This window comes from Brassica napus, chromosome C3, assembly GCF_020379485.1.
Source record: "Brassica napus cultivar Da-Ae chromosome C3, Da-Ae, whole genome shotgun sequence".
Taxonomy (NCBI): Eukaryota; Viridiplantae; Streptophyta; class Magnoliopsida; order Brassicales; family Brassicaceae; genus Brassica; species Brassica napus.
Window position 1 is genome coordinate 10,616,768 of NC_063446.1, and position 22,473 is coordinate 10,639,240.

The window sequence follows — 22,473 nt, forward strand, 5'->3', positions numbered from 1 at the left end:
AATATCAAGAAATTAATTATTTTAACTATAAATAATTCATTAAAATTTACAATATACTTATGTATTTAAAATATTTTGTATTTATCTATTTAAATATTTATTCTACAATCTTTGATGTATATATATATATATATTACTAATATAAATATATTATATCTTAAAAGATATTAGGCTAAAAATTGTAAAGCTAAAAAAATAAAACAATATATTTAGTCAAACTTTTTGTTTTATTTCCCAAAAAAAGGTTGCAATAAAGGAAAAGAAAACAACAAATAGAGGAAATTGTTAGATATTGTTGAATAGTCGTCAAAGATACATAGAGATCCAAAAATCCCTTTTTCATCCTTGCGGCATATATATATATATAAGCCATTATATATTTTACTGGTCTTAACAAAATATAAAAACCTAATAATTGTAGGGAGCAGGCAGGAATCCTCTTTGCTTTATTCCCTGAATTTTCGCCAACTTATCGTAAGTCTTCTTTCTCTCTCTCTTTCAATTTTTCTAATTTTCTTCCAGTAAATTGAATTTTCTAGATGAAAATAAATAATCTTCTATTATTATTTAAAAAAGTTTAATTGTTTTATTAAAGTTAATTTTTATCTTACTCTCCAATTCGGAAATTCTAAAGCGCGATCCGCTTTCTAATTTTTTATTTATTTTCAGAGATCTGAAAAATCCTTTCGAATTGTGAAAATCTTTGGAGTTTCAGAGGATTATTCTCTTCTGGGTTTGAAGTTTTCTTAGGGTTTAGGTGTAAAGTTTCGAACTTTATCTTCTCGGAGATGTTACAGTCTCCACTTCAGAGCAAGCTAAAGCTAGGGTTTTGTAGTGAATCTTCTGCTAAAGTAGAGTTTTTCTTTTGAGGAAAAATGTCAGGATCTGAGACGGGTTTAATGGCGGCGAGCAGAGAATCATCAATGCCATTCACGATGGCTCTCCACCACCAACAACAGCACAATCAACCACCTTCTCCGCCGCAAACGCAACAGCAGCAGCAGCAGCAGTCGTCACCACCACCACCGCAGCAGTACCAACACAACTCAGCCGGAGGTGGGAATCCTGGTTTGAACATGAACATGCCCGTGACGATGACGGGAAGTGAGCCTGTGAAGAAGAGGAGAGGGAGACCGAGGAAGTACGGTCCGGAACTGGGTTTGGTTCCCGGAGCTCCTACTTTCACCCAGGCTCAGACGAGTGGCGGCGGTTCCGGCGAAGGAGGGTCGTCTACGCAGAAGAGGATGAGAGGGCGGCCTCGTGGCTCTAGCAATAGGAAAAAGCTTCAAGCTTTAGGTAATTTATATTTATATTACATTTTTTTTTTTGTTTTGTTTGTTTTGGAATCTTCTTCCTCACGTGATCTGGTGGCTTGGATCTTCTCTGTCGGCTGCAATCAATTAGAATATAGTAGTAAAATGGTGAATATGGTAAACAATGCCCCTTGAGTTTTGTATTCCTTCTCAAATTACTTATATGCCCCTCTTGACGTGTCTTGTTCAACCATCTTTACTCATTTGTGGCTTTTGGAGTTTCTTAGTTCATTGTTCTGAATTTTATGTACTGCAACTTGAGCTCTTAGTGTTGTCTTTTTGTGTGTGTGTGTGTGTGCTTGTTGTTGCAATCTTGATCTTGATATCTTTTGTGGGTTTTTGAGTTTCTTCGTTTGTTGTGTTGAGTTTTATGAACTGAAACTTGAGCTCTGATCTTTTGTGGGTGTGTGTGTGCTTGTTTATGCAGGCTCGACAGGAGTGGGATTTGTACCTCATGTACTTACCGTGGGGACTGGAGAGGTGTGTTATCATCTTCTAGCTTCTTGAATTTCCTCTTTTTACTGCATACATGTCTTGTTTTGAGGTCTGCAAATCATCTGTATGTCTAGAGTGCTTGTGTTAAGGTCAAACATTATTGGTAACAAGAGAATGTTGAACTTGATCAGAGTTTTTTGTTACCTGACATAGATTATGTCGTGTGTGGCTGCTTGTAGTTCTATTATTTTAGGCTCACATGATTTTCTCAGGGCTAAGAGCTGACATTTGTTTTGTTTTTATGAATTGGGACAGGATGTATCATCAAAGATAATGGCGTTTTCTCAGAACGGACCAAGAACTGTGTGCGTCTTGTCTGCAAATGGAGCTATCTCCAATGTGACTCTTCGCCAGTTCGCCACATCTGGTGGAACCGTTACATATGAGGTATCAAGATTTGGCTGTATCTTTGTCTCTGATCTTTTTGCTGCTTAACCTTTACTAAGTTGCTTACACTGAAAATCAGGGGAGATTTGAGATTCTGTCTTTGTCGGGCTCGTTCCTCCTGGTAGAGAACAATGGTCACAGAAGCAGGACAGGAGGTCTAAGCGTGGCTTTATCGGCTCCTGATGGTCATGTCTTAGGTGGCTGTGTAGCTGGTCTTCTTATAGCAGCATCACCTGTTCAGGTACTTTCTGTCTTTTTTCCAATACAACATTATATTCGATGCTCATAAGAACAATGTAATGACACTTTTGGGTATTCTCAAATCACAGATTGTTGTTGGGAGTTTCATACCAGAGGGGCAAAAAGAACTAGCGTCACCGACATTACTACCGCGTGTGGCCCCAAGTCAAGTACTGATGAATCCGAGTAGCCCGCAGTCTCGTGGCGCAATGAGTGAGTCATCTATTGGAGGACATGGAAGCCCTCTTCAGCAGAGCAACACAGGAGGACCTTACAACAACACCAACAACCCTTCCATGCCGTGGAAGTAGCCAAAGTGATATATATATATATATCTGTCTTGCTAAATGATGATGATGATGATTCAGACCCATTAGTTTAGGCTATTTTAGTTGAGTTTAAATAACTTAACATGCTTTTGTGTTCCGTGGTATGCTTTAAGAGACCTTGATTTGTTCAGAAAATTGGAATATCCTGATTAATGTAGATCTTTTTTATGATAAATTTTCTCAAATTCTTGAAAACATTACAACACCAAAAACAATACTGGTTTCACTTCAAGCCTGGTGGTGGTCTTTGGCTCTCTTCAACAAAAACCGCATTGAGAAAAACCCAAGAGCTGAAGTTTGCCAGAACCACCCCATTGCATTGTCCGGGTCCACTCGTTTAGCCAGAGACCAAGCATAGATTCCTTCTCCAACATGTAGTGCAACTGATATGACGAAGACAGCCCTTACCATCGTCATGGTCCGGAAGAAGAAGAGGCTTAGTGCTCTTAAGAAAGGCACAGGTCCTACTTCCGGTAACCATCCCGCAGCGAAAAGAGATGACATTCCTAGTATAACAGCTAACCAAGTGAATATAGTTGGACCGTCTAATGATCTCTGTTTCCTCTCCTGCCAATATGAGATTGTTGCAGCCATGCCTTCCTTGGAGCTCTTGAATGGTACATATCCAAGCTCTTCCTTGGCCTTGAGATATGAGAAATAATGGGTAACACCGACCTACACAAGACCAGCAGATTCATCAAACAACTTGGAACACTGAGTTAAGATTTGAGAAACTGTTACCTTGTAGACTTCAGCAGGAAGAATAAGCGGCTGAGGTAACCAGCTTTTTGATAGCCATGGATACAGAACAGTGTAGACTCCTTGGAAGATGTTACCCAAGGTCACCGCAACAGGTACAGAGATAGTAAATTTGGGAAGATCATAGTCCAAACTTCGTAGGAAGGGACGTAGAAACTCAAATGTATTCACAGGGGAACCTACAACGTCACAGGTCCAAAACTAACTCAGCTTCTTTTTTTTTGAAATACCAGGAGGTTCGGACCGAAACCCTAATCCCTCACGCCCGAAACCACAACATCTAATATTAGTTTCGTCCTAGCGGTCACTCAAACTGGGGACCTCTGACACAACGGTCGATGTCCTTTCCAGTTGAGCTAATGATCTCTGGTATCAGCTTTGACTTAGCAAATACAAGTTTTAAGGCTAAATGGTTTACCATCAGAGACGAAATAAGGTTGACCAGCAGCAACAGGCTCTCCTTCTCTACCAGGAATGTCATCCAAGAGTCCCATACTAGCCAATATAATTGCTAGGACAAGGTTCTCAACATAAATCCAGTCTGTTTTAACACTCCGTTCACCGGTTTTGAACAGAAGCAAACCCATCTTCGCTAGATTAACAATCCTAGGAAGATGCCTGTCTTCACCAGGTCCATAAATAGCTGCTGGACGAACCGCACATGTATACAACTTCTTCCCTCCATTTCTACATAAAACACTCACAAGCCAGTGAGAATATTTTTGTTTTTTACTTCGGTTCCTATTAGAGTCAGAAGAGCCCTGACTTACTTAAACGGTCGGCCGTTACTCTTGAGGACAAGCTGTTCCGCGATGGATTTGCTTCGACCATATGCGTCGACATGATCATCAAGCGGGTAATAAGGCAAACTCTCATTACCGTTTATAATCTCTTTACCGCCAAACACGACGTTGTAAGTGCTGACGTAGACGAGTCTTGTGATCTCGTGTTTGAAGACAGCTTCCAAGACGTTACATGTCCCGTTTATGTTGACCTCGTCGCAGCGACCGAACTGTAGCATCTCTTTGCCGGACATGCCGTAGGAAGCGAGGTGCAGAACGCAGTCTGCTCCGTCTAGCGCCTTGTCTACATCTTGTTTCCGAGTTACGTCACCTGTTCAAGATTCAAAGATCAATTAAATCTAAGGATCTATATGATGATCACACAGATCGAAGTGGAATCAATTGATGGGAGAGGAGAGTGAAACCTTGGATGCAGCGAACGCCGCTGTTTCTGAGGTCATCGGACCAGGGAGATGAGTTGCGGAGGTCGAAGGAGCGGACCTGGCGAGCACCGCGGCGGACTAGCTCTAAGCAGAGGGCGGCGCCGACGTAGCCGAGGCCTCCGGTGACGACGAAGGTGTTGCCTTCGACACCTTCGTTCTCGCTCAAATGCATTTTTTTTTTGTTTCTTCTTTCTCGATACGAGTTTGACCGGAGATGAGAAACTGGAGATTTGAGCATCCGACAACTACTGGCTTAACTCACTGTCTTGACTTTTCACCTTTTTAACTCAAAAACGTTTTACTTTACTTCTCGGGATTTTAATTGGGGATATGCCCCTCCATTCTTAAAAAGTTATTATCTTTACCATAACGTTTTTTTCTTTTCCAAAGAACTTTATTAATGATCAAATAATGTTTGACAAAACATGTTTTATGATTATGACATTCGGAATAGAAGTATGGTAGTGATAATCTGATTCTCTAGGAATGTTTTGTTTTGCAAGGATGCTGCAACTATGTTGGAACTTGGGTATTGGTATTGGTATTGTACTTCATAATCCAATTGGCTATGGCAAATTTGGACGATGTCCTGTTTACCAAATTCATTACATTTTTGATTGGCACACCTTTAAAGATTATCTTTCTATATCCTTTGCTCCAGCAATTGATCATTGCCATAATAAGTGCTTGAATTTCACTTTCCAAAGTATTAATCCTTGGTAACCGATGTGAAACTTTCCGCCGGTGGTCTACTCCATTCAGTTGAAGGTAGGGTGTGTTGTTGTAGTTGTCTTCGTTGTGAGCCTTTATCTTTCTCCTTTTTTGAAGTAGAATTCATTTGTTAATAATTCGAAATTCTTTAAAACGATTAATATATAATTTGTTATAAACTGATTTTTTGTTCTAACTTCTTTCCATTTTTTTGCATTATTTCTCCTTTGAATTCGATTCATTTTCTCTATTTATTTCAACTAATTTCTTTATATAATTTTTAATCAAATCATAGTTTAAAATGTTAAAATGTAATCTATTTCAGATATCATACTTAATACTCCCTTCCAAATTTCTATCATTATTAGAACACCACAAACTTCAAATTCAAGGATTAATGTTCATGTTGTGTCCTATTTTTCAGAACTACCTTTAGTATAAATTATTTTGACAAAAATTCTCAATCTAGTGGAACTTTCAATGATGTGACTCCAATCAATGAAAATTGACAAAGTAGATCGATAATCGCTGATCAATTCAAAGCATACATAGATTACTCAAAAATTTATCATGAAATCTAACTGTCATCTTCAATGTGACTCTGAAACTCTTTTGAAGGTTTTGAGATTATGTGAGGTAGCAACAAACCCATTAGTGTGGCTCCGCTAGAGGAAGACGTGAATTTCTTGAAGTTCTTAACATCTTCGGTTGATATTATTCCTGAACTCATTCCCCCTGAAGACTTAGCATCTATTATGCGCTATATTGATGGACCATATATGAGGCGTTCAGAACAGCCCTTGAGGAGAAGGCCAATACAAAAGAAGCAGACAAGTCAATTGGTAAACAACTTTGTGAGTACGCCACTAACTTCTCTATATACATGTAAATTAATATTGAAAATGTGCACTGTTGGTTCAGATTTTGGATTGTTTTTGTGTGATATCCAAATCATTTTTGTAGTGTTGAACAAATATAACACACTAACAAGCAATATATCTGTTATCTGACTAATAATCATTTTCACTTGTGATGACATAGGAGGATAAAGTACATGGATCAAAATGTGGATTTTTTTTGGAAAAAATGTGTGTAGTTTTTTTCCTTTTCTTTTATTTCTCTACCATCCATGTTTAATATATATGGTTTTGGTTAAACCTTTGTTAGTTTTTTGGATTTCATTATGTTAGGAAAAAGTTGTCACTCCTCTAGGAAAACTATAGCTCTAAAAGCATGTTGATTTTAGCCTAAAATAGCAACCCATCCACTATCAGTTCGTTTTTAAACATGTTTTCTTTTATTGGTTTAGGTTGTTATTTCGGGTATATTTGAATAAGATATTTTAAGATACATTTAAGAATCGAAGTAAATCACATCAATTCAGTTAGTCCTTGGTTTGGTTCGAGTAATAAACTAGGAACCATAGAATTTCCGTAAAAAATCAGGTTCGGTTTGCTTCTAGTTGGGTTTTTAGAAAAAAGTTGTCACTCCTCTAGGAAAACTATAGCTCTAAAAGCATGTTAATTTTAGCCTAAAATAGCAACCTATCCACTATCGGTTCGTTTTTAAACATGTTTTCTTTAATTGGTTTAGGTTGTTATTTCGGGTATGTTTGAATAAGAGATTTTAAGATACATTTAAGAATCGAAGTAAATCACATCAATTCAGTGAGTCCTTGGTTTGGTTTGAGTAATAAACTAGGAACCAGAGAATTTCTGTAAAAATTCAGGTTTGGTTTGCTTCTAGTTGGGTTTTTAGGTAATTCGGAAAAAAAAACTGGTAATTCAAGTAAATAATCATATAATTCTTGATTATTTTTGATATTTTGCACAATAATATTCAAATGAAGCTTTAGAACTTTTTGAGGAGATGTTAGATGTAGGATTGGAGCCGGATGATGTCCACATTCGTGAACATTATATCAGCGTGTACTAGCCATAAAGGATTTGGAGAGGGAGGTTGGTCTTATTTCAATACAATGTCCGGTCATTTCAGGCTGTTCCAAAAGCTGACCACTATGCGTACATGGTTGATCTGCTGAGCCTTGCAGGACAGCTGAGCGAGGCAAAACATTAAGAGCTCATCTGCGATCACGGTATATGCCTGTGGCCGATACTACCAAGGGCATGTAGGAACCATTATTGGATCTGTGAACTAGGAGCCTAAGCAGGAGAGAAGCTCTTGGCACTTTGGATCGAGAGAATCATCAACTTATATGCAATTGTCAAGCATGTACGCAGCTTTAGGGAGGATGAAAGATGTGGAACGAGTTTGGGGACTCATGAATGGGAACGGAAGTGGATTGCAGTTGGATCACGGCGAAGAATCAGTGCCATGCTTTTGTTGTGGAAGATAATACAATGCATCCGGGAATTGAAGAGATAAATGATTTGGCTAAAAAGGTTCACAACTGTGTTGGAGTCTTCTTATGTAGACGAAGGAACACAATTAGCTCGTTCATTATTGTTCTCTTATATTAAGTAGATATACAAAATATGTTGTATTCTTTCATATTTAAGGTGTGTAACTTTTTTTTTTTTTTGCGAAAATGCATCACATCTTCGACCTATTAATCCAATTAGAACCTAGGAGAGTCATTTTGCTATCGAAAATTTGGCATATGCTAAATATATTGAACATTTTAAAATAAATATTTCATTTTAACCCACAAATTTAGTTAAAATATAAACTTCTATAGACATAATAAGATTGGAAATGTAAATCCTTTGTCAAAAAGAAGGAAATATATACTTCTAACACACTATTTCACATCTAAATTCCAAATATTGAACTAAATAAATATATTGTATTTCGCATATGTGTTATATTTTTGTTTGACCAATCAAATGTGATTAAATTTGATTGGTATGCATATGGAATAGATAATGGATGACCTATAGCTATTCTACATATTTTGAATCGAGATTTTAAGAAATTATTTTTCTTCAGTAAACATTAAATAGATGATGAAAAAATTACTTAGTCAAAAACACTACCATGTTCCATGCCTAGTATTGTGCAAGTTCTTTGGACAACAATTATTTACGTCTCCATAAGTAAATCAACTTTTTTTCGTGTTCGGAATATTATTGTTTCTTACACAAGAAAGAAAGAAAGCTAACGTCTGGTTCAAGAAATATGTCGAAGACACCAGAGAAACAAGAACTGCCACTAGAAACGAGTCCGTACACAAAGTACGAGGATATAGAAGATTACAAGAAGAATGCTTATGGAACTTCCGGTCACCAAGAGGTTAAGCCTGGCCAAGGCGGCGGGGCAACCGACGCACCGACCCTCTCTGGCAGTGCTCCTCCATCCGCTATAGATTCAGCTAACCAACAAGCTAAGAAGTGAATCACTCAGTTATTACAAAACAAAACAAAACAAACATGTTTCTAATTGCTTCTGTTTTAATTACTATCCAATGTGATTTATTTGACGCCTTGTGAAAGCTGACTTGTTTTTTTTCTCCTAATCCATTGGTATGATCCAATCTCATCAATAAATAAATGTAAAAATTTGGCATCAGGTGACAAATTAAACGCAAAAATATGGTTACCTAAGACCGTGATTAACCCCAGTCTCTTAACTGAGGTTCTTAACTTCGGCTAAGAGACGGTTCTTAGTTTTTCTTAGATTTTAACTAAGTAAAACTAAGAACCGTCTCTTAAATAAGAGATATAAGAGCAGTCTCTTAGCCGAAAAGTGTAAAAAAAAAAAAAATTTCAAATCATGAGTTAAGAACTCCGGTCTCATGCCCTTAAAGTAGGGTTCTTAGCGGAATATTAGAACATGTCTCTTAACTTTTAACTAAAAAAGCTAAGAACCGGCTCTTAAATAAGAGTTTTAAGAGACGGTTCTTAGGTTTTTTAGTTAAAAGTTAGAAGACGGGTTCTTATATTCCGCTAAGAACCTCATCATAAGAACCTCCCAATAATCATGCTTTTCCAGACTTCTATGTGATTACTAGTATATAAATATGGTTGATCATTTTAAATAGTTTCCCCCTACGCTTCAAACTTAAAAATCTGCATGGCTAGTTATCTTAATCAAAACATGACCATCGAAAATTAATCTGTCCCACTAGTTTGGAAACTGAAAGCAGTGTTTCTTCTTTCTTTAAAGTTTCAATAACCTTAAGAAAAATGGAACCACGAACATTCATAAAGTTGCATTGAGTTATAATAAACTGAACTAATAAATTGTGAACATGTAAGATTGATACTCCATATTTTATATCTCCATTTTATCAAAACCACGATGCAGCCAATAAGGCGATACCAATGTCAAAGGTCCAAGATCAAATAATGTCATTTCTAGCAAAAACTAATGGAAATAAAATCCAATCCTACTCGATCATTTTATTTTTTTCCTATGCATTCAAGAGCAGTATTACGGCTCTCTTCTAATTCATCGTCAGATTCACTCTGGAAGGTGGAATTTCACTTTAATAATTTAAGAATATCATGGTACGAGTAAATATTGAACAGGTATTTTGTCATGTGTATATTGTTATGTACATCTGATATATTCCAGTGTAACACTATTTTTATGTGTATACGCGATTGTGATTATTTTATGAGTTTCTTCTTCATCATACATCATGTCAATATGTCAAGTAAAATCTTAGTATATATTAATGCTGGTCTATTTAAACTTTCAATGTGGAAATTTATCATTTTTCTCGAAATGATTACTTTTATCGGCTATTTCGAACTGAACCCTATTTTGAAACTAATACATTAATTTGAACAATTCTATTTGAGTTAATTAGCAAAAGGAATTCTTATACCATGATAAATTTTATAAATTTTCAACTAACTGGTGATAAATAAATTGCCAAAAGTCTTTTATATATTAGTGTTGGTTCTTTTAATTTTGATGTTGGATCTCAACACCCTTCTAAATGAATTTTTTTACAATTCTCCTCTAAAATAAATAAGTGTTACCTAACAATATGATTATCGATCGTGTATATTGTTGAAATTTGGGCAGTAGTATTTTTTAATTTGGTTAGAAGTCGAAGCTGATTAAAAAGCATCCCAGCTAGCGATATCGCAATGACTTTAGATACATTTGTTAACTAGTTGATGTCCCGCACCTTGTCCGGATTAATATTCATATTTATAATCAATATATTAAATTATGTTCTTTTGTTTCATAATTTATTTATGGGATGTGAATTTTGGATCAAAACTTTTCTATAGTAATAATCAAATCAGGAAATTTGGATTTGAAATTCAATATTTATTGTATTTGGACTGAAAAAAATCAAGTAACACTTAAAGAAATTATAAACGGTTACAACCTATAAAACATCAACAAAATAACAATAGCCTAGGAGTGTTCAATCCGATAAAACCGAACCATTTAAAACCGTACCGAATCGAAATAGAAAAAATAGTTTGGTAGTACTGAATAAATCGAATAAATGTTATTTTAAAAAACTCGCAGTATATAGATATGGTTCAGTATATTAACTGAAGAAACTGATTAATTAAAATATGTTAGTATACTTGTATATAAATTTTATAATAATTTGTATTTGGATCAATATTTTCAATAAGAATTGGAGAACTTGCTATAATATTAGTCATTAAATCATAAACTAATAAAAGATAAATGTTATGATATTATCGGTAGATATTATTAATATTTATTACTAATTAAATTTTCTAAATATGATGATAACTCTATATTAAAATATATTTTAAAAACTAATTGTATATATATCGATAAAATAAGTTAATATTTATTAATTATCTTAAATATCATGATAAATATATATATATATATATATATATATATATATATATATATAAAAACATAAAATTGAAATAATAATATTAATTAATTTAATGATTTATCTTAAAATCATGAAAAATATGACAAATAAGCAAATTCACTAAAATTATGGAGAAGATGACAAGTAAGCAAATTTACTTCTCAAATAATAGTATTGATTTATATTATAAATTTTTATATATTTTATGATCCTTTTAGCGTTAATTTTGTAGTAGGTCACATATTCTTATGTTTGCTTTTGGGCTTCCCAGAATTAATAGACGACCCTGAACAAAGGGACTGCAAAGCATCATAAAAGAATATATCTCATATTCTTTGTTGGAATTTATGAGAGTGTCCCATATTAAGAGAGAATCCAGTCAATTTGTGATTGAATCTCTTTTACCCATACACAATAGGTTCTCATCCTTAACAAGAGAAGAGACAACCAAGTTGTAGTTGAGTCCACACAAATAACCAACAATACAACCAGATATATTAGTGAGTAAACCAGTTGTATCAAGAAGAGAATCTCTAGTTTGAGTCTAATCTTTGTGAAATGACACAACACTTACAGTTTGTGTACTTAAAATAAAGAAGATTTAGAATCAGTAAGCTAGAGTTTAATGAGTAAATAAGAAGAGTTTAGTAAGGCATCCTCTAAACCATGACTCCTAAACACTCTACATTGTGAACACAAGTAAGAGAGAAGAGACAGCACAAGTTTGATGATAATACTTGTCTATTTTTGTGTGTTACAAGAGAGAACAACCACATCCTTTAAATAATACAAGAGATAGTGAATGATAAAATAACACATTGGATAAAAGAGTGCATCAATTCTCATCAGCTCCCAACATCTAGCTATAGATATGAATTTGAAATCCAAATCTGTGTTAACACTTGATGTCTTGTGAAGTCTGATGAATTCACTTTTACTCTTTTATGTTTCTCTTTATTTATTCATGTCAATAGTCTTGATGTGGTCATCATTGTCTTGATGATTGCGGCATTGACTCATACATGGAGATGATCAGTCTTGTCTCGCTAAGTTTGACCTCTATCTCTCCTTTACTTCATTCACTCTAATATTGTTGTACAAAATTTATATATTTCCTTAATTTTTTTTTTTACTTTGAATTGTTTTACAGAAGGAGATCTTCCTAGGTGAAATTCATTTCATCATATAACTTCTTAGCAGATTACCTTTCAAATTTTGACTGAAGCATCCATGTACATAGTGCATTAGTGTACATTTGCACAGCATTTCAGCAATGCATGTATGATATCCCAAAAGGTAGCTAATAATCCCAAATGTTTATTTTGTGTATATATTAAATTTAATTGCATTGGAAATGTATGTGTTAACATTAACATTTATGTAATTTTCTAACAGCATAAGTGTAAATATTTTAGAACCTAAATGTTAGTTTTGAAAGATACATTTTGGTGAATAAATTATTTTTGAATTTTTAATGATAACATGTTGCTATATGTTTTTTATCTGCTCATACATGTTTTTAGAAAAAGAATTATATAATTTCCAAATAATATATATATAACATTTTATCCAATATTTAGCACTCTTACTATTGGTTTTCGTCAATCACTAATTTTGAATCGAAGTTCATATATCTTACTAAACCCATAATCAAAATATACAATATGATTTCGACCCAAATGACATCAAATCCTATAACTTTTTCTTAACAATCCATAAAAATCAAGTTTATCCAATAAGAAAGTTGTTCCAAAAACTATTTCTATTAGACTGACTCTGATCTACATGAGAAAAATGGTGTCTTGGTTCCTAGATTTCTTTTCAAGGGATTCTCTCATAGGGATATATATATATAGTATTAAAAATCTGAAACTGAATCTATAAGAGTCTGTTTAAGTTGCTGATAGAAAAATCAAACTCAAAGCTTTAGTTATAGACAAAAGGAAACTAGCTCCGAAACTAATACCAACTAGTCAACCAAGTTGTTGAATATATCCACCAAATCCGAATAGTCTATCTCAGTTTGAGGTATATTAATACTTGAATTACTGCATAAAATGGTAATTCAATTTGAATTCAACACATAATATATTGAAATATTTCATGGTATACTAACATAGGAGTCTTTCATGGTATACTTATTTATATGATAATTTATGACATATTTCATTTATTATAGTACTCATGTTTTACAATTTCCATATACGTTATCGGGAAAAAAATTATTATATTTTCTAAGTTTGAGTTCTGGTGACCAAGTATTAATATACCAAAATATCTGGTCAACAGAACTCAAACTTAGAAAACAAAATAATTTTTTATTCCGAAAACGTATATGAAAATTGTAAAATATGAGTACTATAATAAATGAAGTATGTCATAATTATCGTATAAATAAGTATACCATGAAAACCTACTCTGTTAATAAAAGAAAACTTTTCTTGAATTTTTTGGCCGATCATCTCTCCAAGCATCATATTTTTCATTCGTAGTACAGGTTAGCCATTCAATACTTATTATTATCGTTATATTTGTTAATTTTGTGCTAATATTTTTAATTATTGTAAGTTTCAAGTTTTAAACATCAATAACATGAAAATATATGTAGAACTGAAATTAAGAATCATTTTAACACATTTTGACAGAAAATAGCATTTGAAACACTCAATATCCAAATGATTTTGGGTTTCAAAAATATGCAGTGTTTCGATAGGACAATTAAATTTAATATCATGAAATGAAATAGTAAAATGGTGATTCGATCAGTTATTTAAAATTAATTTTGACATGTTTTGTAATTTTGAAGATCTAGATAAAAATATTTATCCACATGTATATTTAAAATCCTTGAGATATATTCTATATTTTATTTTGCAAAATTTACATATGGAAGTTTTTTAAGTATATAAGTACATACAAAATATTATTTTTTATTTAAAACAATATTGTGTAATTTTAATGAACTATTTAAAATATTAAATAAATATTAGTCCAAATCATTTTATAAATTAATGGATATTAATAGATAAATAATAGAATTATGTATTATACAATGATTCTGAAATGGAAACAATTTTTCTTGAAGCAAATTGAAGCTTTTTTGATAGGCTCTTTTAATAGATTTATTCGGTAAAACTATATATAAATGCAGACCATGGGTTCATTTATTTTGTGTCTTTTTTTCGTCTCTCTTTTCTTCGGTTTATATTTGTTTATCAGACCAAAGGAAAAAAAAATGCAAACTATGCGTTCATTTGATTCTAATTTCTTTATTTATGGTAATATATGATTGAATAAAAGAGCTTTGATCCAGCTACATAATTCCAAGGTACTTTTTGGTTACTCGCTCTCTAAATTGCAGTATCTTATGGTGCAGAGGAATTGAACGAGAATGATCCAAGATCAGCAAAAGTTAACTAAAGACTTACTTTCCTTGATCCCCAACGTTGTCAGGGAGATGCCTCCTATTTCAGCGTCAGAGACTGATTGCTTGGTCTCCACGACTCTCTGTTTGTACGACCCAACATGGCCTAAGAGCAGTGATGATACCAAGATATCTTGTGGGCCAAGAGGCAATACAGGTACTGAAGAAAAAGAGAACTCGCTGATGAAGCTTAAGCTTCTCTCAAATGAAGGAAGACAAGAGGAGGAGCAGTACGGCGTCTCAACAGAGTTAACTCTCTTCACCGATCCATGGACCATCAAGAAGAAACTGACTATAAGCGATCGTAGCCGTCAAAACTGCCTTCTTCTGAATCCCAGAAGCGTACATAGCCACATAGTGAGATATCTCCCTGAGGTTAGCCAAAAGATGGTCCAAGAAGGCTCAGGGTTAACAGTCGACGTGTATGATCACAATACTCACACTACGCACCAGATGCTTCTAACGAAACTGACCAGGCGTGGATCCTATGTTCTCAGTGGTGGATGGCTTATGGATTTTGTCATCAGGAGGGCTTTGAAGACGAAAGATGAGATTGGAATGTATTGGGATCTTTCTGATTCGAAGCTTCATTTCTGCGTGCTTTCTCGTGCACCAACAAGAGTCAGCTCAGGTTCTGTTCTTGCTGTACCATCTCAGGCACCAATAGAAGTTAGCTCAGGCTCTGTTCTTGCAGGTCAATCTCAGGCACCAATAGAAATTAGCTCAGGCTCTGTTCTAGAAAGTCCATCTCAGGCACCAATAAAAGTTAGCTCAGGTTCTGTTCTTGCAGGTCAATCTCAGGCACCAATAGAAATTAGCTCAGGCTCTGTTCTTGCAAGCCCATCTCAGGCACCAATAGAAGTTAGCTCAGGTTCTGTTCTTGCAGGTCCATCTCAGGCACCAATAGAAGTTAGCTCAGGTTCTGTTCTTGCAGGTCCATCTCAGGCACCAATTGGAGTTAGCTCAGGATTTGTCACAATAGCATCCTACTCTCCCCTTCTAGCAGATCCATAACACCCTGGGCGTTCTAGATTCTTCTTTCATATGTCATCGTTGTTGTGGTTTTGTTTTTGTTTTTTTTTTTTGTTTTCCCGTCGTTCTTGTGGTTTTCTTGATGGCAAAGTTGTGAACATATTTTCCTTTATAGCATCATTTGGTTTCTTATGCAAGTTATAAACAGAATCATTGTTTTTATCCTATAAAAGCAATGAAAATGAAGTTTGAATTAAAGTGACATGAACAAAGAAATATATCTAAAAATTAGGATGAAAACAAATAAATAATTCAGCTATCCCACTTCCTACTGCTTCCTTCACTATTAAACTAAAGAGATCATCACTTCGAGAACAAATCCAGAGCCTAGTAACTCAGTTTATATAGCCAGTGTCACTATGTCTTGGGGGTCTATCAGGAACCGTACCTGGTTTGAATCTGGACGCTTCATGTCTAGCCAGCTCTGGAGGCACAGCACTGTTGCTCTGAACAAGAATCTGCTTCAAATCATAAAAAACATCAGTATCATTAAGAGTCAAGAACGAAGTAGCAACACCGCTTTTCCCAGCACGTCCTGTACGCCCGATACGATGTGTATACATCTCTATAGGTTTAGGCATGTCATAGTTTATGACATGAGCCACATCTTGAATATCGATTCCACGGCCTACAACATCTGTTGCAACGAGAACGTTGTATCTCTTTGCTCTGAATCCTTCTAAGCTGACTTCTCTCTGCTCTTGTGACTTCCCACCGTGCGAGGTAGTGACACGGTACCCTGCCTTGTCCAGACTCTTAGCAATAGAGTGGCATTTTATCCTTGTGTTGACAAACACAAAGGCGGTTTTATCTCCTAGCTCATCGAGCAGCTTCTGTAATCTGAAGTACTTCTCAGACTCTTTCATCATAATCACGTGCTGCGAAATCAAATCTTTGGCCTTTCCTGCAGTACCAATGGTGACAACAACAGGGTTCCTCAAGTACTTTCTAGCTAGCCTCTCTACACCAGAAGCCATTGTAGCACTGAACATATACGTGGTTCTGTAAATCTTCTTCTCGTCAAGCTCTTCTTCTTCCTTCTCCGGTTTCAAGTTACTTGAAGGCATTGCATCCAACACACATGCAACCTGAGGCTCGAAACCCATGTCTATCATCCGATCAGCCTCATCAAGAACCACGTAGTTGCACTGGTTCAACACAACAAACCGTCTCTCAAGGCAATCAATCAAACGACCAGGGGTAGCAATCACAATCTCACACCCTTGCGCTAACTTCAACCCCTGTTCCTCAATAGACTGACCACCCACTGTTAAAGTCACCCTAAGCCCTAGATAACGCGCAAACTTAACAGTTTCCTTCTCAATCTGCTGAGCGAGCTCATGAGTAGGTGCCATAACAACGGCATAAGGACCTTCCCTTATATTCTCTTCGCTCAGAGGCGGCAATCTAGATATGTAAGCTAACATGGGCAAGACGAAAGCATGAGTCTTTCCCGAACCAGTCTCTGCAACACCGATAACATCGCGCTGTTGCAGCCCAAGTGGTATAGCTGCCATTTGAATAGGCCTAGGGGCCTTGTAACCAGCTCTCTCCACAGCTTTTAAAAGCTCGGAGCTTAGCTTGCTCTCTTCCCAGCTCCTCATGGGAGGAGGAATCTTGGAACCTTTGTAAGAGATGTTGAAGTCTTCTTTAAAGATGCGCCAGTCTCTTTCACTCATCTCATCTAATCTCTTATCACTCCAGTGCCTATCGACGCTCGTATGGTGCTCGGCAGCTTGCTTTTTCTGCTGGCGGCGGTCCGTGCCGGCGAGGAAGCCTCTGCCGAAGAGAAGCTGGGCCTCGTGAGGGTTTTGGTAGAGAGCGTTCACGTCTCTTGAAGTGTCTTCGGTGTTTTCCCAGTCGAAGGAGAATCGGAGCTTCTCGCTTGGTTTTGTGACTCTCTTCTTTGGCTTCTTGACTCCGAGGTACTGCTCTTTGATGGCGTCGAGCTCCTTCTCACGATCGAGTAGCTTCTCAACACGCGCTTTCTCGCGAGATTTAGCTTCTTCTTCCTCACGCTTTCGGTCACGGATTCGCCGGTTTGGCTCACGATCTCGTTCACGGCGGCTACGCTCACGATCTCTATCGCCATCGCGATCTCGCCCTCTGCTTCTTTTCCTGTCGTGAGTGGAGCGATCTAGTTGCTCGCGGAGGAGACGGTGATCGGAGATTTGATCGTGGCGGCGGTTTAGGGCTAACTCTTCGCGCTGAGCTTTGGAGAGGTAGACTGGCTTATTGGCATCGGCGGAAGTAGCCGACGTGGATCCCATGACTTGGTTGATTGATCGCTTCATGGCTGGTGAGGTATTCGCTTGGTAGATTTGCAGGAAGGGAAAGCTGAAGAACCGTCTTCTCCTTCTCACCTTTTTTTTTTTCCTTTTATATTTGGAAATTTCAAATTTGTTGGATAGATTTTTCTTTTGGCCAACAACCTCTTTTTGCATTCTTAATCAAACCCAATTTTGTTTGTTTTTCTGAGGGTTTAAGAAAAAATACCTTGTTTCGTGAATTGAAAATCTGAAATTATTCAAATAATGAAATTATGTTTTTTTTTTGTCTTTTTGTTATATTTAATAGAATACATACTTTTTATAATTTGTTATAACATCTAGTTATTTGGTATAATCAAACAATCTGTTTAATCCGATTCTAATTGGTTTTAGTTATTTTTACATATTTTATAATTAATATGAGTTGATATATTTTTGAATCAGCATTACATCAGTATTTTTAACCGAAATGAGATATTTCTTTCTTTGACATATTGTATTAATCTAAAAATTCATGAAAACGTACAATCTTAAAATATCAAAGTAATTTGATTCACAACATAGTTATAATATATGTTTTTTGTCAAGTTAAATATATATTTTATTAAATGAGTAAATGACAATTCTATATTCACTTAATTTTTATTAAATATATAAAAATAAATAAATATTAAAAATAAAAAAATGGAAAATAACTTTTTGAACTGTTTCCAAAAAAAAAAAATTCACAAAAAGGGAAAATAATAAGATTTGTACTCATATACTCGGTTGAATAAACAGAGCAAGTCCGGTCCAACCATGCAAACCATAGATGTTAGGTGTGTGTTTTATAAAGAGAATAATATTTTTATTATAAATATATTTTTATAATATTCTTTTCTAAATTAAAAAGATATTAATTCAGATATTCTTTTCTAAGAGATTATAATATTTTTGTTATAAATATCTTTTGATCTAATAATTAATAAGAAATAATTTAAACAACATAAATGATTATTTAATATCTTATATTTCAAAAATAATTATATCTTATGATTATTTTAAAACCAAATAAATATTTAAAACTGTGAGGTTGCTGCAACAAAACAAATAGTATTTCTTATTTATCAATATATTTTTGATTGAATGATTAGAATTTTTATAACAAAATTTATCAACGGTTCAATTTTTTAAAAAAATTATCGAAACAGCATGTATTAAATTATACATAATCTTACAAAATATATTTTTCATCTTATCATAAGATAAAAGTAAAGAAAATCTAACTTAACAACATGTTCTTATTTTAGTTTAATTGTAACCATAAAATTGTGATCAGAAAAATAAAACAATCCAGTATACTAAATTATGAATAACCAACTATTCTTAATATGAAAAATAAAATCAAAAAAAGATCATGATTTAGTGTGTAGTAGTGTTAAAAAATTGTGTATGAATTTTCAAAATATTACAAGTTATTTTATTAATGCAACTCTGATTTAATATTTATGTTTCCTATTTTTCTAAAACACTAGATATCCATTTATACAAAAATTTAAAAATATAAGAGGATAAACTGAATTACATGAAATTAAGAAAATAATTATCCAATTTTAGCATAATTAAAACTCATTGCTCAATTTAAAACAATAGATATAATTTAACATATCAAAAATAAATATTTGAAATAATACAAAAATATTATATGTAAAATCACATATCCAATTAATATGGAAATATAATAATGCATAATATATTTTTACTATACATATAAATTACAAAAACAACTTAAAATTATAAGTGAAATTTTTTTTATCAATTATTTTAATTCAAATATTACATAAATATTTGTATTCGTGCATGAGTTCCGGAGAATCACCTAGTAATATCATACTTATAAACATATAAATAAACAAATCCATCAGTTTAATTATTTTTAATTAATTTTTTTGTAATATTTAATATTAATTTAATATTTACTTTAATAAAATTTATCTTAAAGTATATTTTGCTAGTAAAATAGTTTATTTCATTTACCATAAAGTGTAGCTAAATTTTACTATATAATATTTAGAATGATATATATAACATATGTACGTACAATAAAAAAATGAAAGAACTTTTTTGGTATATTCGAAATAATTTCATGATTTTATGGGTACATATATGTGAGTTTATTCTGGTAAAAAAAATTGAATTTTGGGCCGTCCATCTCAGGATTGAAAAATCCTTAATTAAGTTTTTGAAAATATTTTTAACTTTTCCTTTTTAAAAGTACAACAGAAAATCTTATAAAAACCTTTACAACGTCACGACAAAAGTAAAGTCAAGTAAAGAGAAACACTTTATGAGATAAAAAAAAAGGCAAAACCACCAAAGCACCGATGATGATGTCCGCCGGGGTAGAGCAATTACGCAGAAAGAAGAGGAGAAGGGTTGAGTCTCCATCATCATGTGGGTTAATGTCTTTGCCATATGACATGGTTCTAAACAGCCTGGCCCGCGTGTCGAGATCGGACCTAGGGGCCTTATGTCTGGTCTCAAAGAGCATCCGCTCACGGGTGTCTTCGGCGGAGATGTACGAGACCCGATCTCGAATGGGTTTGAGGGAGGAGTGCATCTATGTATGCTTGGGAACTACTTTTGGCAGAAAGCCTCCGGGATGGTTCATCCTCAGAAGAAAAGGGAATCGGCTGATCCCGATCCCGATGCCTTCGTTCCCATCTCCGCGCAGAGCTACCTATGTCTCCATGGGATGCGGGATCTATGTAATTGGAGGAAGTATAGAAGCCGTGACGACATCGCGTGTCTCGTTTCTGGATTGTCGGACTCACACGTGGAGCCAACTCCCCTCCATGAGATTTGCTCGCTGTGACGCCAAGGCAGGCGTCTTAGACGGTAAGATCTACGTCACGGGAGGCTGCGATGATGCATTCTCCCGCGACAATCCAGAGGTTTTCGATCCAAAGACGCAGACTTGGAGCAGTGTGTGTATACCTGATCCGGTGATGAACAATAAGGTTTGCAAGGTGGTTGGGCCGGATAATATTATTTCGTTCAAATTTTGGAGTGAAGAAAGTTTGTGGAATGATTTCTTTTTAAACGCAAGAGGAGATGATGATGATTGTTGTGGTGGTGCAATAATAGACAGATTGTTATTCAGCTGTGATTTTGACGGGGTAATCAAGTGGTGTGACCCTTGGAGTGGGGTGAGGAAAGGGAGCATGGAGTGGTACAAGGTGAATGGTTTGGAACATCTTCAAGGGTTCCTCAAGTTTGACCGTACCAACATCAATACAATCCTTTTTTATGGGGAGGGGGCGGATGTGTGGAATTGCCATATGCTCAAGCGCGGTTACACCGACGGCCTCCTAGGCTTAATTCCAGGCTTTAAAATCAGCAAATCCGCTGGCAACATTGTCATCTTCTGGAGCGTGCTCGTCGGGGACAAGTTGCAGTTTTGGTGTGCTGAGATTTCACTTGAGAGGAGGCGGCGCCAGGATTGCCACATTTGGGGGAACATCCAGTGCATTGATCATGTCTTCACTATGGACCCTGACCTCTATGTTTTGTCTTCTATTAATGTTAGTCTTTGACCATTACTTTTTATCTTTTATTTAAGACTTGATAGGTAATTGTATGACTCTAAAGGTGCTGGATGCTATTTATGGTTAACCGAACCACCGAGAACAGAGCAGTGAGAAAAGTCAAAACATAATTGCGAATCCAACTAGGTTTTCAAGTTGTACAGTTATTAGCAGTTTTGGAACACCATAATCAGGTCTTTTCCTTGCTACTTACATGTGTTGAACTTGAAGCTGTGTAGTTAAGCCCAAGAGTGTGTCAGCCACATGCTGTAAAAAATTGGATTATGTGCTTCTCCAGTCTCCACTTATGAATGTTGAGTGCTAATGAGGGGAACACATCTAAATCTTGGTGAGAATGATAAGACAAATCTCAATTGTCAAGTTTATGGTGCCACGTTAAGCAATTCGAAGATTTCAAAATAGACATCTTTCTAATGAAATTACAACCTCTTGATTTTACAAGAATCTTTTTACTACATTGGAAAGAGAGAGCTGAAAATGTTACGAAGGGAAGATGAATTTATTCACTTCCAGAGTTCTTCCATGGGGAATCTTCCACGTTCAAGAGCAGCACCCCGGAACTGTTTCATCTGTTGAACTGCTGCAAGAGTGGCTCTCGCGTTGTTGAGAGCATTGTTGTTTCCGAGCTGTTTCTTCAACGCTTTCTCGACTTATGCCATCTCTAGCTACTAAATATAATTTTTATTTCATTTTCGATTATAAATTTTATTTAACTATTTTATCATTTTTAGTTAATTAAATTATATTTTAACAAGAATTAAAAAATGCACATTTCCAACGAATTCCGACGAAATATTCTATAGGAAAAAAAGTATCTAAATTTTGAAATTTGAAAAAAAAATTTATGACAGAAGAAGATTTCGTTAGGAAATTTCTTACAGATAGGGAATTTTTTCTTGATAAGTATTGTTTGTTT

At 34.9% G+C, this 22,473-nt stretch overlaps 6 protein-coding genes across 8 annotated transcripts; 4 read left to right on the forward strand and 2 right to left on the reverse strand.

The window, feature by feature from the left end:
* The first annotated feature begins 279 nt into the window (after positions 1-279).
* On the forward strand, positions 280-2,939 carry LOC106388041 (AT-hook motif nuclear-localized protein 10). 3 transcript variants are annotated; one of them, XM_013828018.3, is made up of 6 exons: positions 280-474; positions 883-1,296; positions 1,741-1,793; positions 2,064-2,195; positions 2,275-2,436; positions 2,525-2,939. In XM_013828018.3, exons 2-6 carry the CDS (start codon positions 900-902, stop codon positions 2,744-2,746), a joined length of 966 nt encoding a protein of 321 aa, XP_013683472.1. In that variant the 5' UTR covers positions 280-474; positions 883-899; the 3' UTR covers positions 2,747-2,939. The 3 variants fall into 3 exon arrangements, with proteins under 3 accessions (XP_013683472.1, XP_013683471.1, XP_013683470.1); XM_013828017.3 differs by having other exon boundaries at positions 362-474; positions 876-1,296; XM_013828016.3 differs by lacking the exon at positions 280-474 and having other exon boundaries at positions 589-1,296.
* LOC106388040 (short-chain dehydrogenase/reductase family 42E member 1) lies at positions 2,887-5,010 on the reverse strand. Its single transcript, XM_048752467.1, has 5 exons — positions 4,731-5,010; positions 4,294-4,636; positions 3,942-4,210; positions 3,506-3,702; positions 2,887-3,439 (listed from the first exon to the last, which is right to left on the reverse strand). Exons 1-5 carry the CDS (start codon positions 4,984-4,986, stop codon positions 2,993-2,995), a joined length of 1,512 nt encoding a protein of 503 aa, XP_048608424.1. The 5' UTR covers positions 4,987-5,010; the 3' UTR covers positions 2,887-2,992.
* A 3,306-nt stretch (positions 5,011-8,316) lies between these two features.
* On the forward strand, positions 8,317-9,719 carry BNAC03G18750D. The gene has a single exon (XM_048752468.1). It carries the CDS (start codon positions 8,598-8,600, stop codon positions 8,811-8,813), a length of 216 nt encoding a protein of 71 aa, XP_048608425.1. The 5' UTR covers positions 8,317-8,597; the 3' UTR covers positions 8,814-9,719.
* Positions 9,720-14,480: 4,761 nt separating this feature from the next.
* On the reverse strand, positions 14,481-18,282 carry LOC106388042 (DEAD-box ATP-dependent RNA helicase 21). Its single transcript, XM_013828019.3, has 2 exons — positions 16,089-18,282; positions 14,481-15,864 (listed from the first exon to the last, which is right to left on the reverse strand). Exons 1-2 carry the CDS (start codon positions 18,142-18,144, stop codon positions 15,860-15,862), a joined length of 2,061 nt encoding a protein of 686 aa, XP_013683473.2. The 5' UTR covers positions 18,145-18,282; the 3' UTR covers positions 14,481-15,859.
* LOC125582917 (B3 domain-containing protein At2g33720-like) lies at positions 14,636-15,682 on the forward strand. The gene has a single exon (XM_048749373.1). It carries the CDS (start codon positions 14,636-14,638, stop codon positions 15,680-15,682), a length of 1,047 nt encoding a protein of 348 aa, XP_048605330.1.
* Positions 18,283-20,268: 1,986 nt separating the features above from the next.
* LOC106388043 (F-box/kelch-repeat protein At4g39560) lies at positions 20,269-21,646 on the forward strand. The gene has a single exon (XM_022699009.2). The coding sequence runs from the start codon at positions 20,334-20,336 to the stop codon at positions 21,543-21,545; it is 1,212 nt and encodes a 403-aa protein (XP_022554730.1). The 5' UTR covers positions 20,269-20,333; the 3' UTR covers positions 21,546-21,646.
* Positions 21,647-22,473: the final 827 nt, after the last annotated feature.